This window comes from Lemur catta, chromosome 5, assembly GCF_020740605.2.
Source record: "Lemur catta isolate mLemCat1 chromosome 5, mLemCat1.pri, whole genome shotgun sequence".
In the NCBI taxonomy this organism is placed as follows: domain Eukaryota; kingdom Metazoa; phylum Chordata; class Mammalia; order Primates; family Lemuridae; genus Lemur; species Lemur catta.
This window is the reverse complement of record NC_059132.1, coordinates 61,853,504-61,869,214: the sequence shown is the minus strand read 5'-3', so window position 1 is coordinate 61,869,214 and position 15,711 is coordinate 61,853,504. Positions and strand designations below refer to the sequence as shown.

Below are 15,711 nucleotides of genomic sequence, written 5' to 3'. Positions count from 1 at the left end.
TGGTAAATGTAACATAATTAGCTATAAGTACATTCTACAGCAGTTTTCAGATTAGTTTCTGATATATCTGATGTTCTGGGTTTTCTTTAGATAAAAACAATAACAATATTTTATAGTTATGCCATCTCCAGAAGTTACAAAGAATAACAAGACTATAGATAAAATATGAGAATTTATCAGCGCAAACTAGACCTAGATATTGAGCTATGGTGAGCAAGAACCTATCTATGATCACAAAATTTTTCAATCTGAAAGGACACTAGAGGTCACTGAGTCCAGTTCTTTTATTTTACAGATGAGGAAACTGATACTAGATAGTTTTACAGATAACTTGTTAGCGGCTTGGCCTAGAATTACATGTCTGACAGCTAGTCCAGTGTTCTTTCCATTAAACATTTATTGCTTAGCCATCTGTCGTCCCAGCAACTCAGGAAGCCAAGGCAGGAGGCTCACTTGAGCCCAGGAGTTCTAGGTTGCAATGAACTATGACTATGCCACTGCACTCCAGCCTGGGCCACAGCGTGAGATTCTGTCACTTAAAAACAACAACATTTATTGCTAAAAGGGAGTCAGGAAACAATAATGGAAAAGAGAATCAGACTTAGGTTCTAATACCAGCTGTGCTGTAAGGTAGATGTGTGCCTGAGCAATGGACTTTACCAATCTCTCAATTCCTCTACTATAAAATGAGAGAGTTGAACTTCTTCATGAATTCTAAAGTGTCTTCCAGCTCTAAGCTCTGTGAAGTTGCAATTGCCAGAACTATAGAGTGAACGGAAGAGGGGCTAAATATAAATGGAAATATTCAATTCTTTAATCAATATAAATGGAAATATTCAATTCTTTAATCCTTAGAGTTTAAGAATTTACAAGACAGATGACATATGAAATTTTAATAAAATCAAATCATTGCTTGCCTTTCTTCATCAAGTGCCAGAGATCCTAATGGATATTTTAAGAGTAATATAGACTGGGTGTAGTGGCTCACACCTGTAATCCCGGCACCCTGGGAGGCCAAGGTGGGAGGATTGCTTGAGCTCAGGAGTTCGAAACTAGCCTGAGCAAAAGCGCGACCCATCTCTACTAAAAATAGAAAAATTAGCTGGGTGTTGTGTGCTTCTGTAGTCCCAGCAACTTGGTAAGCTGAGGCAAGAGGACGACTTGAGCCCAGGAGTTTGAGGTTGCAGTGAGCTAAGATGATGCTACTGCACTCTACCTGGGCCACAGAGTGAGACCCTATCTCCAAAAAAACAAAACCAAACCAAAAACAGTTATATATATATGTTTATGTGAATTGAAGGCAATTCCTGAAATAGAGTCAGCACAGATTCTGAGAATTTGCTACATAAAAGGAGAATAAAAAAAACTCCATCATTTATTTACTAATAACTTAGATGATTTTATCAATATTTTGGTTCACTTTTTCATTTCTTATAAAGGGCCTGAGTGGAAGGTTGACATCATGTGAGTTAGCTCATTAGAATTGGCCTCATGCAGCGTAAATCACTGGAATCCTATATATAGATTATTTGTGTGGGCTGTGACTTGTCTTTTATGGTATCAATGCTTATAATGTAGTAGTGGCAATATTTTTGTGTTGCATGAATTAAAAAATTCGATATGATTCACAATAGAAATAAGATATCACCTTTGAGTGTATCTTCTCAAGGAATGTTGGTCTTCCTGTTGATTCTCTGTAGGTCCAGGCTGGGGGTGGGGTGTGTCTGAATATGGGTGGCTGTGGGCAGACTAGGTGGCCTTCTGAGACTATTTTGTGCTTCCAAAGTGGTCCAATGATGAAAAACCATTTGGAGATCATTGATCAGCCCAGGGATTAGGCCTTATATTTTCTACTTAGGCTTACTTATCTACCTCAGTTCTGAGGCAAAATATGTTGATGACAGTTTTTTTTCTTGCCCTCCTACTGCTGTGCTTGCCACTTAGTGTTTATTTTCTGTGATTCTCTCCACCAACCTAGAAGGTGGGTATTTTTTTAATTCGATTTTCCATAGGAGGGAACTGAGGCCTAGAAAGGTTACATAACTTGTCCAAGGTCATAGAGCTGGTTAAGCAGAAACTTCAAATCACCATGTAAATTTGATTGGTATTATAACAATATAAATAATGTACAAATCTAATTATGCCTAATAAAAATTGCAAGAGAATACAAATGTAATTTTTATTTCCTGCTTCCTTGACAGTTACAACCACAAAATTATAGATTTTCGCCCAAAGTGACCTCTGGTAAGTTTTGTTTTTAGTTATTCTTGAACTTGATCGATTTATGTGTTCATTTCTCTCAGGACACAGAGCCCTGGAGTTTCTCCATCTTCAAGATGGGCATGTTAACTACAAAGAGGTATAAAGCTTGATTTTTTCCTTTATTCCTTGTGTATTAACTTTATTATGTAGATGCCAAACTAAAGTCCATAAAAGATATTTAAACAGTAATTTTAAGAGTCATTTTTCTTTACAAAATGCTAATATATTATGGTTAAAAAGTGTATGTCCCCTCCAAGTGTTGCTTGAACTTTATATATATATATATATATACACATATATATCACATTTTAAAATTTAAAGATTTTAATGATATGAATCATAATTTTAAAAAATATTTGAGACAGAATTTTTTAAATGGTATATCTTTTTTGTTTTTATGAAGAGAGGTCATACTTAAGAGAAATCATTTAGTTTACACTTCTTGTCACTGTGTGTTGTACACAAATTGTATCAGTAAGAGGAGAACGAATTATTTGTTAAGAAGTATGGGGCCGGGCGCGGTGGCTCACGCCTGTAATCCTAGCACTCTGGGAGGCCGAGGTGGGTGGATCGCTCGAGGTCAGGAGTTTGAGACCAGCCTGAGCAAGAGTGAGACCCCCGTCTCTACAAAAAATAGAAATAAAAATTATCTGGCCAACTAAAAATATATATACAAAAAATTAGCCGGGCATGGTGGCACATGCCTGTAGTCCAGCTACTCGGGAGGCTGAGGCAGGGGGATTGCTTAAGCCCAGGAGTTTGAGGTTGCTGTGAGCTAAGGCTGATGCCACGGCACTCACTCTAGCCCAGGCAACAGAGTGAGACTATGTCTCAAAAAAAAAAAAAAAAAAAGAAGTATGCATTGAGATGCTCCTTCTGTTTTCCCTCTTGCTATATGTTCTATTATATCCTGGTAGGACTATCTGATGACTCACCTTTACCAGTCCTCAAATGAACACATTCTGACCCTATGTACTATTTCTAGTTCTATGGCTAAATAATGCTTTGTGACAAAGATGATTCTTTCATACCTACATTTGATAAGAGTGGTTAGCATTCTGTCGTGAATGATATCAGAATTGGATCAAATTATTACCGGTAAATCTTGATAGTCCATTATAGAAAGCAGGATGGTAAGATAAAAGAAATTTATTGTATCCACAAACCGTTTTAAGTCATAGGAGTCAACTTCCTTTTACTTGCCAATTTAACAGGCCCTATAGGAAAAACAGCATTGATGTCTGATCGTCATCTTCATTGACCTTGATGGAAAGTAGTCAGGAAAGAGCAGGAGAAGCAGGAATCTGCCTAATTAGTCACATGAACAATCATTGCTGAGTACGCGCAGAGTGATTTTCTAGTAGAGGTATTTGGAGTTTGTATTATTAACTTAATTTTAGGCTGGGTGTGGTGGCTCACACCTGTAATCCCAGCACTTTGAGAGGCTGAGGTGGGAGGATCACTTGAGGCCAGGAGTTTGAGACCAGCCTGGGCAACATAGCGAGACTTTGTCTCTGCAACAACTGGGCATGGTGGCACATACCTGTAGTCCCAGCTACTCAGTAGGCTGAGGCAGGAGGATTGCTTAAGCGGCCCAGGAGTTCAAAGCTGGGCAGCATAGTGAGACTCCATCTTTAAAAAAAAGAAAAATTTACAAAGAAAAAAAATTCTCAGAGATAACCAATATTAACATTTTGCTTTATGTCATTCTAGGCATTTTCTCTATATTTATTTGCACTTTTTTTTTTCAAAAAAAAAGATTCCATTCTGCACCCTGTTTGTAGTTTGCCTTTTTTCGTTTAATGTATCAGAGATATCTTCCTGTGTCGGTAAATAGATCTTCAGAATAATTTTTAACAATTACATATTTTTTTATTATCCAGAATGTATGGTAATTTGTTTAACTAATTCCCTATTTTAATTTTTTATTTTCAAATAATTTAAAGCTGATAGAGAAGTTGGAAAAATTAGACAAATAATTTCTGTATGCCCTTTACCTAGCTTTTCCAATTGTTGAAAGCTTATCCTATTTGCCTTTTCATGGTCTATTTATACACAGTGTTTTTTTCCCTGAACTCTTTGCAAGTTAGCTGCTGATGTCATATTCATTATCCTTTAACACATCATTGTGTATTTCCTAAAAACAAGGACACTGTCCTGTATAACCGTAATATTAATAATAACCACAGCCAGGAAGTCAACACTGAAATAACTCTATCACCCAAGTCTCAGACCTCATTCAGGCTTTGCTAGTTGTCCTAATAACGTCCTTTATGGGTCTAGGGCCAGTCTAAGATCGGGACTCATTCCAAGTGTTGCATGTAGTTGTCAGTTCTCTTTGGCTTCCTCCAATCCAGAATAGCTCTTCAGGCCTACCTTGTCTTTACTGACCAGATATTTTTGAAAAATACAATCCAGTAACTCTGTACAATGTACCTTAATTTGATTTCATCTGATGGTTCCTCATGATTAGATTCCCCTGAAGGTTACACATTTTGGGCAGGAATGTCGTAGAACATTGAAGTGATGCTGCATTCTTCTTATTGTATCACACCAGAAAGCATGCAATGACAATTTATCCCATTTATGGTGATGTTAATTTTTATTTCAGTTAATGTAGTTTTCAGTTCTAAAGTTTCCATTTGGTTCACCTTTATATCTTCTATTTGTTTGCTGAGACTTTCTATGTTTTTTTGTTTCAAGCGGGCTCCTAATTGTTTGCTGAAGAATTTTTATGATGGTGTTAAAATATGTGTCAGATAATTGTAACATTTCTGTGATCTCTGCGGTGGTATTGTTGACTGACTTTTCATAACTTTTGAGATCTTCCTGGTTCTTGATGTGATAAGTGATTTTTGATTGAAACCTGGATCTTAGGTTATGAGATTCTGAATCTTATTTAAACCTTGTTTTAGACGGCTGCTTCTGACATCACTCTGGTAGTGGAAGGGGTGGGGGGACCCCACCTCCTCATTGCCAGGTCGAAGGGTGAGGTGCCTCGTTATTGCCAATTGGGATCAGGTGTCCAGGTTCTTCTGGTGGATGCCACTGACACCAAAGTGTAGAGGTGGGGGCAGGACGGCAGGGATGAAAGTCCTGGCTCCCTCTTTGACCTTCTCTGACATTGCCCTGGTGGGAGTATTGAGTACCTCATCATAGTCTGGTGACAGTGGAAGTCTAGGCTCCTCACTGGGCTTTAGCTAACAGCAGGGTAATCTACCCTTGGCCACTGTTTTGTCTGTGGTGTTTTGCTGGATCAGAGAGACTGTGGTCAAAAGTTTTCTTCTTGCCTGGCTGCCCCTTTCCTGGTCCCATGGCTAGAGAGAACAGGCTTCATTTGGGGCTTTTTATTGGTGTATACCCCATGGTGTTTCCATGTTGGTAGCTTTTCCATTATCCAGTTTAGAATATATGAGGCAAATAGAAAGCCCAGAGAAGTCACCACAGTGACTTGTCATTCCTTGGGTCAGTGTCATTCCTTGGGTCCCAAGTTCCCCAGCCAGTCTGCATACTTACCTCCACCTTTCAGAGCCGTCTTATGTTCAGAGCGTTTCATTGCACTTAGCAGGAGGAATAGGGAAAAGTACATCTGCTCCATCCCCCTGGGAGCAGAAGTCCTAGGGATGTTAATTTTTATCACTTGGTTAAGATGGTGTTTGCCACATTTTTACGCTGGAAAGTTAATCAGTAAGTATTTTCGACTTTTCAATTAATTAGTAAGCAAATATTTTGTGGGGAGATATATTGAGGTTATGTAAATATCCCATTTCTCATGAAACTTTTACCCACTAGTTTTAGCATCCATGAATGATTCTTGCCTGAAATCATTGTCATTATGATGGTTGCCAAATGGTGTTGGTCTGATTCCATCATTCCTTCTACATTTATTAGTTGGTGTTCTCCTGTGAGGTAGAGCTCTTTCTTCTCCATTTATACATTTATTTACATCAGTGTATATTCATGGATTCCTTTTTTGTTTAATGGCTTATAATACATTACTGTCATTTATCTTGATACCAAATTGCCCCAGATTTGGGTTCAAGTTGGCTAGTCTGTCTGTCTATCTATATCATCTATCTACCTGTCTGAAACCATAAATTCACACAAAAATACCACTAATTCTAATCTGACATTATAGGATTTATTCTACCCTTCTACGTGTCCTTGTCTGTAATTCCTTTCTCCAATATTGAGAAACCTGACTCCATTAATCTCAATTATACTTATTTACATGCTCAGTCTCCTTGTATGTAATTTTTTAACCATGCTTGACAAATCCTCTTGGCCCAGAAACAAATGAAAAACAAAACAAAACATAACATGACAGACATATAGAGAAGATATATTATATATGACAGAGGAAGGGTAAATAGCCTTAATTGCTTATGTATTTCACTGAAATTTCTTGAGTATCTTCAGATTTGGAAATGATTTTGCTTTTAGGACCTAATTTTTATTTCTTTTCATCTTTGTCAGTTTGGTAGGTGAAAAATCAGTTTTGTTTTGAGTTAAATTGGCATTTTAATTATCAACTTACTAATGAGGTTAAATATATTTTAAAGTGTTTATTGACCATTTCTGTCACCTCTTTTGTGAAATGCCTGTGTCTTTTGCTCATTTTTCTATTAGGATATTTATCTTGATGTGTAAGCATGGTTTAGTATTAAAGGTATTAGCCCTTAATCTATCAAATGATTCTCATGGTTATTTATTTTTCTTTTAAATGTGTTGTTAGTGCTTTTTGCCATGCAAAACTCTTAAATTTTTGTGTAATTAAATGCACAATCATTTCTGTTATGGTTTCTACTTGTAATGCTTAGAAAAATCATTCCCATTTCACAGTTGTACAATTATTCACTTAAATTTTGTACTGTTAATTTTATGGCTCCATTTTTGACATTTAATTTTTAATTCATCTTGTCTTTATTTTGGCATAAAGCTTGATTGGGATCTAGTGACCTGTTATTGGTAATGTTAATTTCAAAAACATGGATTTGCCCATGCAAAGATGGAATACTCTTTGCTGTGGGGTTATGACAGCACCGTTTGCTGATCACTCCATCCTTTATTCACCTGTCTTACGTTAAGTTACACGTGTGCTTAAGTCGTTTCTGTACTCTTGGTTCTGTTTCATTGTTCTGTTCCTTTTGGTTCTGGTATACTATTTTTGTTTCTGTAGCTTAAAAATACATTTTTATATCTGAAGGATACATCCTTCCTTAGTACTCTTCTTTCTTCCGTATCAGTTTCTTGACTATTTTGCACGTTTTTCAAAATTTACTTCAGAATCATTTTGTCACGTCCAATAACATATCTACCTCACTGGGAGATGCAGATTCAACAAGTCTTCATACATATCAAGAGCTTAGAACAGTGGCTGGTAAAGTAAATAGTCAATAAAGTTAATTATTATTTTTAAGTGACAAAAGTCCAACTCAAGCTGTCTTTTGAGAAAAAGGGGACTTCATTGGTTCATGTAACTGATAGCCAGAGTAGAGCTGGGCCCAGAGGTCTTGATGGTGTTGTATCTCCCTCCACACGGAAGACACTGATAGCCCGGAACGCAGCCTCAAAGCTGAGTAACCCCAAAGGGAAGAGGGTGTCTTCCCATGGCTCTCGCTGAGCAGTCCTGGGGAAGGTGCTGACTACACTAGCTTCGACCAAATGTCCATGTCTGAGCCAACCACTGTGGTGGGCTTGGATGCACCGGCCACTTGTCCCTGTGGTCAGCCCCACCTGAGCAGCGTGGGGTGGGCTCTTCTCAGGAGAGGATGATTCTGTCTCTAGAAGGAGGGAAGTGGGATACTGGTTGGGAAAACAAAACCAAGAAACAGATGATACTATCTTTCTTGTGTTTTAAGTTTCCGAGGTACTTCTTTGTTGCCTCCATGTATGGTCCACATTATTAGTAAGTCCTTACTGAAAAAGAAAAAAGTTGTGTTGACAAACTTTTACTTTGCCCAATGTGTCAATCAGAGTTCATTGCAGATTGTGGAAACCCACCTGACTAGCTTAGGCAGGGAAGGGCTTAATATTGAGAACTAGGGAATTCGCTGCTTATAAACCGCGAGAACTGGAGGAGCAGGCTCTAGGCCAAGTGTCCAGAAAGGACTCCCAGGACTGGCCTTGCCAAGGAGCTGCTACCTGTGCCGTTGTCAGACAGCCACTGCCCCATTTTCTGGCTCAAGATTCAACTGTCTCATGTACATTTTAGAAAATAAGAAGGCACCACCTTGACTCTTCTGGGACCTCATCACTCCAGCCACACTCCTCACTAGCAAAATGGATGCCCCATGCACCCATGGACATGTGGGAAGCTAGAGCTGCAATGCTGGGACCTCTGCTTCCTGTGCTGGCAAAAGACCAAATGCTTCCATGTTAGCCAAAGAAGCAGGTGTGCACCATGATGGAGGCTGGGCCACATCAGACTCTGAGCTTTGGATAGCCTGGGAAATGTACTCTTTGTCTTGTAGTCTCTACCATGCATCTAGGCAAGCTAGAATGGACTGAGCTAGTCAACCAAGGAAGAATATTTAAAAGAAATCCCCTACCATCTACTTTCACAAAATTTTAAATGGGAAGGAATATTTTTAAATTTTAAAATATTTTTTTTACTTGTCACAGATTTGAAGCTCAAGGATTTTTTGTAACCCTTCAAAAGCACAAATGACATAATCTTACACTAAAGCACATGTATACAAACTGTTAAATACATGTAGGTATATATGTCTCTCTCTCTCTCTCTCACACACACACACACACACACACACACACACACACACACACACACGAGGAGACTTCAAAGGGTTCATAACGTTCCCAAAACACTCTTATAATAAACAGATGCTATCATTCTTTGGCCCTCCAGAAAGTCAACAAGCAAAATTCCTTAAGCATCCTAAAATGCTGTCATGACCTTTGCTCTTGACTGGTCTACTTTTGCTTTGATTGGACCACTTCCCCTTCTTGGTAACCATTGCTTTGATTGGATTTTGTCTTCAGGATCATACTGGTAAAGCCATGTTCCATCTCTTGTTATAGTTCTTTGAAGAAATACTTCAGGATTTTGATTCCATTTATTTAAAATTTCCATCGGAAGCTCTGCTTTTGTCTGCAGCCGATGTGGGTGCAAGTTTGGCACCCATCGTGTGGGAAGTTTGCTCAACTTTAATTTTCCAGTGAGAATTGTGTACGCTGAGCCAACTGATATGTCTGTGGTGTTGGCTATGGTTTGTGCTGTTGACTGTCAGCCCTTTTCAATTAGGGCATGGACAGGATGAATTTTTCCTTGCAAATTGATATGGATGGTCTGCTGCTACGGGTTTCATTTTCAACATCATTTTGTCCCTCCTTACAATGAGTTATCCATTTGTAAATTGCTGATTTTTGGGGCACTGTCCCCATAAACTTTTCTAAAACACTAACGATTTCACCATTCTTCCACCCAAGCTTCACCATAAGTTTGATATTTATCCTTGTTTTAATTTTAGCTGAATTTGAGTTGCTGTGTTAGGGGTTCTTTTCAAACTAATGTCTTATCCTTCTTAGTGCCTCAAACTAGATCCTGTTCCAATATAACAAGTTACTATGAGTTTATTCTGGTTCCCAAAATTTGAAAGCCATGCATAGTTTTTTCATAATATGCATTTTTCCATGAAATTTTTGAAAACCCTCTCTCATATATGTATTTTTCTCATTTCACTATGGAACATTGAAAATCTTATCAAAAACCAGCTCTAGGTCAGTGAAATAGACTTAGGGAAATCCTACTCTACTAGGTGAAAGAGAAAGTGAAATGAGATAAAGTTGAAATAGGTGATTTTTGCTACTTCTTAATTACCAATTGTGTTAGGGAGGGAAGAACCTGAAGTTGTATATTGTAGTGTGTTGTCTTGGATTATGCATGGATTTTAATCATTTATTTACTTATACCTGCCTTCTTTTTTCCTTCATTCCATCCATATCCCCCATAGTTTTAGCATCTCATCACTGGAAATTGAGGGGAGAGGCTGAATTTCCCAGGCTGTTGACTCTTTCTCCCCAATCTTTGTGTTTTCCTGTTCCCCAGCTGTTACTAGAACACCAGGATGCATATCAGGCTGGAGCTGTGTTTCCTGATTGTTTTTACCCTAGCATCTGCAAAGGAGGTAAGATGAAGGTTTGCAGACCAAACAATATCACTTTTACTTGGTTAATAGGAATCAGTGTGACTTAAAGATGTATATACATATAATAGCACAATATATTTTCCATTATTGTTGGTCAGTGACTTAGTATTTACCTGCTTCTTCACTGGATTGTTGTTGGCATTATTGTGTAGTGTATTGTCAAATGTTGTGCACATCTAAGGTAGTGCTATTCATAAATTGGGCTCCTGGGTTATATCGGTCATGGCCCCAGCAGGACACAGAAGTCACACTCAAACTGAGTAGCTGGAGGGGACTTTAATAAAGCAGCCACTGTTTTCAAAAGTGTAAGAAGAAGGTCAGGAATTGTGAGGGATAGTACAGGGGAAGGAGCGATTACTGGAACTACAGACAGAGAGCTGCACGGGGAGGGACACTTGAGGGGAGCTGGACCTTCAGCCGAGGGACACAGCCAGCCCATTGCCACCCCACAGAAGGAGAGGTGGGAAAATAAATGCCCCCAACCTCTCTGTCTTCCTTTTCTCTGACCTCCTGTCGGTTCTCTCCATTGGCCAAACCCAACCCAGCCAACGCCAGAAGGCAAAGAAGCCAGCTGAATCAGGGGACCTCAGAATCGCTCTGCAGGGTGGATAGGGATGGAGAGTGGATCTGGGGGGACAAACGGGAGCCATCCAGCACACTGAGTGGTCGTATAAACCATTTCTGGGCCAACGGGTCATCTGCCAATTAATCATTCCTTTAATACAGTGATGCCTTTAGGGTCAGTGAAATGTTTAGGGCTACCTGCTCCTGTGGTTAGAATCCCAGACAGCTAAGCTTTTGTATTGCTCATATTTATAAGTAGTTTTTTTCTGTTTCCCTCTTAGTCTGTTAACTGCCATTTCTCAATCCTATTATTTTGCCTTCATGTTGCATGTTGTAGTTCTCCTTCTTTCTTTTTTTTTTTCTTTTTTTTTTTTTTGAGACAGAGTCATACTCTGTTGCCCGGACTAGAGTGCCATGGCATCAGCCTAGCTCACAGCAACCTCAAACTCCTGGGCTCAAGCAATCCTCCTGCCTCAGCCTCCCAAGTATCTGGGATTATAGGCATGTGCCACCATGCCCGGCTAATTTTTTCTATATATATTTTTAGTTGTCCAGCTAATTTCTTTCCATTTTTAGTAGAGACGGGGTCTTACTCTTGCTCAGGCTGGTCTCGAACTCCTGACCTCAAGTGATCCTCCCACCTCGGCCTCCCGGAGTGCTAGGATTACAGGCATGAGCCACCGCGCCCGGCCTCTCCTTCTTTCTAACCTATAATTTCTAATTTAGCGTTTCCCAAACCATATTCATGAGACCTTTACTGTTCTTTGATATCTTAACAGTCCCTTTATGTCTTATACAAAAAAAAGAAGGATTTTTTCATCCATTAAATTTGAGAAATATTGCTTAATATTTGCCATTTTTAGAGACAGACAAAACACACAATAATAAAGGTTCTGAGAAGAGTGGAAAAGGAATTCAAACTATTTAACATTTTATATATTTTTTATAAAGCAGTAATCTTTTATGTGATATAAAGACCCATGTATGACTGACAAATCAAAAGGTCAATTAGAAAGCATTATATAATGATTGCAAGGAATCATTATATATCAGCTCCAAATACAGATTTCTCTTAGATTTTTTACTGAATTTTTCTAAGTCTTACCTTGTTTTACACATACTTAATGCAACAATAGTTTTTCTTCTTTGCTGATTCGCTTTTATTGTATCTTTGGGAAGTACTTACTTTAGATACTTAGTTGCCAAACAAAAAGATCTTTGTTTATATATTCATATTTCATCGGCTCACCTAATATTGAATTAACTTTCATAATTACAACGAGGACAACTGGTTTAAACAGGATTAGAAACAGATCTGATTGACCCTCGGTGAGCTGCGGTATGATGGTGCGGACAGATGAGCCCAACCCTCTGGGCAGTGGCTTGCTGCCTGTCAGCATCTGGCGAGCCCTGGGGTGACTTTCTTTAGCTTCTGGTTTGTATGACTTACAGAGGGACCAGAGAGCTTTGGTTCATTTGGCAGTTTGGTTAAGTGGAGGTTGATCAAAAGAACGACTACTATACTTAATTCTGTATTTTTAACTGTATTTTGGAGAACAGGAATTATTTAAAGTTTTATCTCTAGGAAAACTGTTGGAGCAAATCAAATTTCTTAGTTCCAACTTCTATAAAAATCATTTTCAGAAAAACAATGATTTAAAACTGGTTATGCAACTTTAGCAGCAGCATAAAAATTTGGAACTGAGGGATCTGAACTCTGGAGTTTTGCTCTCAGTTGCCCCCGTAACACTTGGAACCCCATGAAGAATTTGTGGCACTTAGAGATTTAGAACAGATGCCAGTTCTGTCTCCTACCCCTCCTGTGGGAAGAAAGAGCTACACGGGGCACACACTGGCCCACTCAAATGATGCTTTTGTAAAATATTTGTGGGGGCCTGTGCCATTTTAAAACAATTATTATAGATTCAGATGCTTGAAAGTCTTTGGAGTTTATGCTTTTTGTTTTTTGTACTCCTAGAGAGCTTGAAAGTAATGGACAAAGGATATTTTTTAAAACCCAAACAGACAAACAACTTGTCTCCTTAGCTTTATAAGGCACAGAAATGGAAATACTTCTGGTTTCTGTTCTAACCAGGTGATACAAGATGCCGTGAGCCAACTTAGCCTCCTTTCCTCTTACTGAGGGCTCTACTCATCCGGCAGACAGCACTATGCCTGTTCCAAAATTTCAGCTGACTCTTCTGTTTAGGAGGCTTCCTTTGAATGTCAGCAGAAGAAACTAAGGGGCTTAGAGGGAAAGAGGAGAAGGAACATGCCAACACAGTGGGGGGTGGTAGAAAGTTTGATTTAGATGCTCCAACTTTTAAGAAAGAATCCAGAGCCTTGCTTTTGTTTTGTCAGGAAAATTCCATGATGTGTCTGAGAGCACTCACTGGACTCCGTTTCTTAATGCAAGCATTCATTACATCCGAGAGAACTATCCTCTTCCCTGGGAGAAGGTAGGCACGGCCCTCTGATCCTAAGAAAATTTAGCTCCAAACCTGCCAAGTACTGCTTTTGCACCCTCCCCCCAGACCCTGTGAGGGCTATTCACCATTCTACCTTCGATGCCAAGCACAGTACTTGTGACATAGCAGATGGCTGGTTAATACTTGAGAAAGCTATTAAAAAAAAAAAGTTTGGAGTATGTCATTTGGTCATTTTGCTGTAATAGTAATTAATTTGAAAACACTTTCAAGGCTCTACAAAACATTTCAAAAACTTCTTATGTGATTTTTGATAACTAGAAACTACAGTGCATCTGCCTCTAACTTTTTGTTAAGTCTCAGTAATGTAAACTAATTCATGTTTATTAAAACTTTTAATAGGATTATTGTTATAAAATCACACGTGACTCTAATTTGCTTATTTGGCAGGACACAGAGAAATTGGTAGCTTTCTTGTTTGGAATTACCTCTCACATGGTGGCAGATGTCAGCTGGCACAGCTTGGGCATTGAGCAAGGATTCCTTAGGACAATGGGAGCTGTGAGTACATCTCTTTATGGTTAATAACTTTACGGGAGTTATACTGTCATACACAAGATCAAAAACTGACCCTTTTAAAGGAAAGGAAAATGTTAGGTTATTCAGATGTCATGTGCAAACAAGACTTCTTGCCCAAAGCAGTGTTTGGTTAGAGTCGCATCTTTTCTAATTTGTTACTTTTATTCTTCATGCCGCCTGGGTAGATTCATCAAGAGCAGAGTGACAAATGTGCACTAAAAACAGTGAGAGATGTGTTCTGTTCTGGTCACAAAAAAATATTTGAGAAATTTTACATTTCATTCAAGCTGTGTGTCTTAATGAGAATATTGGCCACATAGTTCTATTTAGAAGTAATAGTTCCAGTTTTTTTGTTTTTTCTTTCTAGTTTTCTATATGAAAATATCATATATCATACTGAAAATTGTCATTTTTACCTGGTGACTTGTCTTCTGGAAGTCCCCTCTAGTCATTAGTTGATATTAATTTCATTCTTTTAGAAGGTTGAACTTGGACTCTGGTTTTTATACATACCCTATAAGGCATAATTCCCTTGCAATAGCTTCATTACCAGACATTGCATATACAACTCAGCTGCCAATATAATTATGTTACTATTAATAATAAAATGTTAGTGTGAAAATTGAGTGCATCTATTATGCATCCTCAGCAATTCATTGGGTTAGGTTATCATCTTCCCAGTACTCGCTTGATTGTGGGGGTAAGAGTTTGGGCTACAATTTGTGATACACACCAGATGCTTCTCTTTCTTTTGCAGATTGATTTTCACAACTCTTATTCTGAGGCTCATTCGGCTGGTGACTTTGGTACTGTTTACATTTGCCAGATTTTCTCCTGTGATAGTTATAGTTCACTCATAATGTAATCACTAATGTACTTTAAATATTTATTTTTTTATATTTTGCCAGTGCATAGATATGTATATGCATAGACATATGCATACTATCTATTTTTTTTCTTTTTTTGAAACAGAGTCTTACTCTGTCGCCCCATTTGGAGTGCAATGGCATCATCATAGCTCACTGCAACCTCAAACTCTTGGGTTCAAGCGATCCTCCTGCCTCAGTCTCCTGAGTAGCTGGGACTACAGGCACGCACCACCACGCCTGGCTAGTTCTTGCTGTTTTTAGGAGAGATGGGGTCTCGCCTTTGCTCTAGCTGGTCTCAAACTTGGACCTCAAGCAATCCTCCCACCTTAGCCTCCCAGAATGCTAGGACTGTAGGCGTGTGCCACTGTGCCCAGACAATTCTTTCTTAATTCATATGCTTCACTAGCTAAGATTTTTAAAATATTGCTTCTTAAAAAAAGACATGCCAGGCCGGGCGTGGTGGCTCACGCCTGTAATCCTAGCACTCTTTTGGAGGCTGAGGCGGGAGGATCTCTCAAGGTCAGGAGCTCAAGACCAGCCTGAGCAAGCGTGAGACTACGTCTCTACTAAAAATAGAAAGAAATTAGCTGGACAACTGAAAATATGTAGAAAAAATTAGCCAGGCATGGTGGCGCATGCCTGTAGTCCCAGCTACATGGGAGGCTGAGGCAGAAGGATTGTTTGAGCCCAGGAGTTTGAGGTTGCTGTGAGCTAGCCTGATGCCACTGCACTCTAGCCTGGGCAACAGAGCAAGATTCTGTCTCAAAAAAAAAAAAAAAATGCCTGTTCCTAAAACTATTAACAAAAATGTGTAACAATGTGAAGAACTAATAATCTAGCTTG

At 38.9% G+C, this 15,711-nt stretch overlaps 1 protein-coding gene across 1 annotated transcript in view; it reads left to right on the top strand.

Moving 5' to 3' along the window:
- Window positions 1-15,711, top strand: part of GPLD1 (glycosylphosphatidylinositol specific phospholipase D1) — a 51,950-nt gene that overhangs the window by 5,518 nt on the left and 30,721 nt on the right. Inside the window, exons 3-7 of the mRNA XM_045551889.1 lie at window positions 2,304-2,359; window positions 10,331-10,409; window positions 13,356-13,453; window positions 13,871-13,981; window positions 14,757-14,805. Coding sequence (XP_045407845.1) covers window positions 2,304-2,359; window positions 10,331-10,409; window positions 13,356-13,453; window positions 13,871-13,981; window positions 14,757-14,805 — 393 coding nt within the window. The remainder of the gene's footprint in view (window positions 1-2,303; window positions 2,360-10,330; window positions 10,410-13,355; window positions 13,454-13,870; window positions 13,982-14,756; window positions 14,806-15,711) is intronic.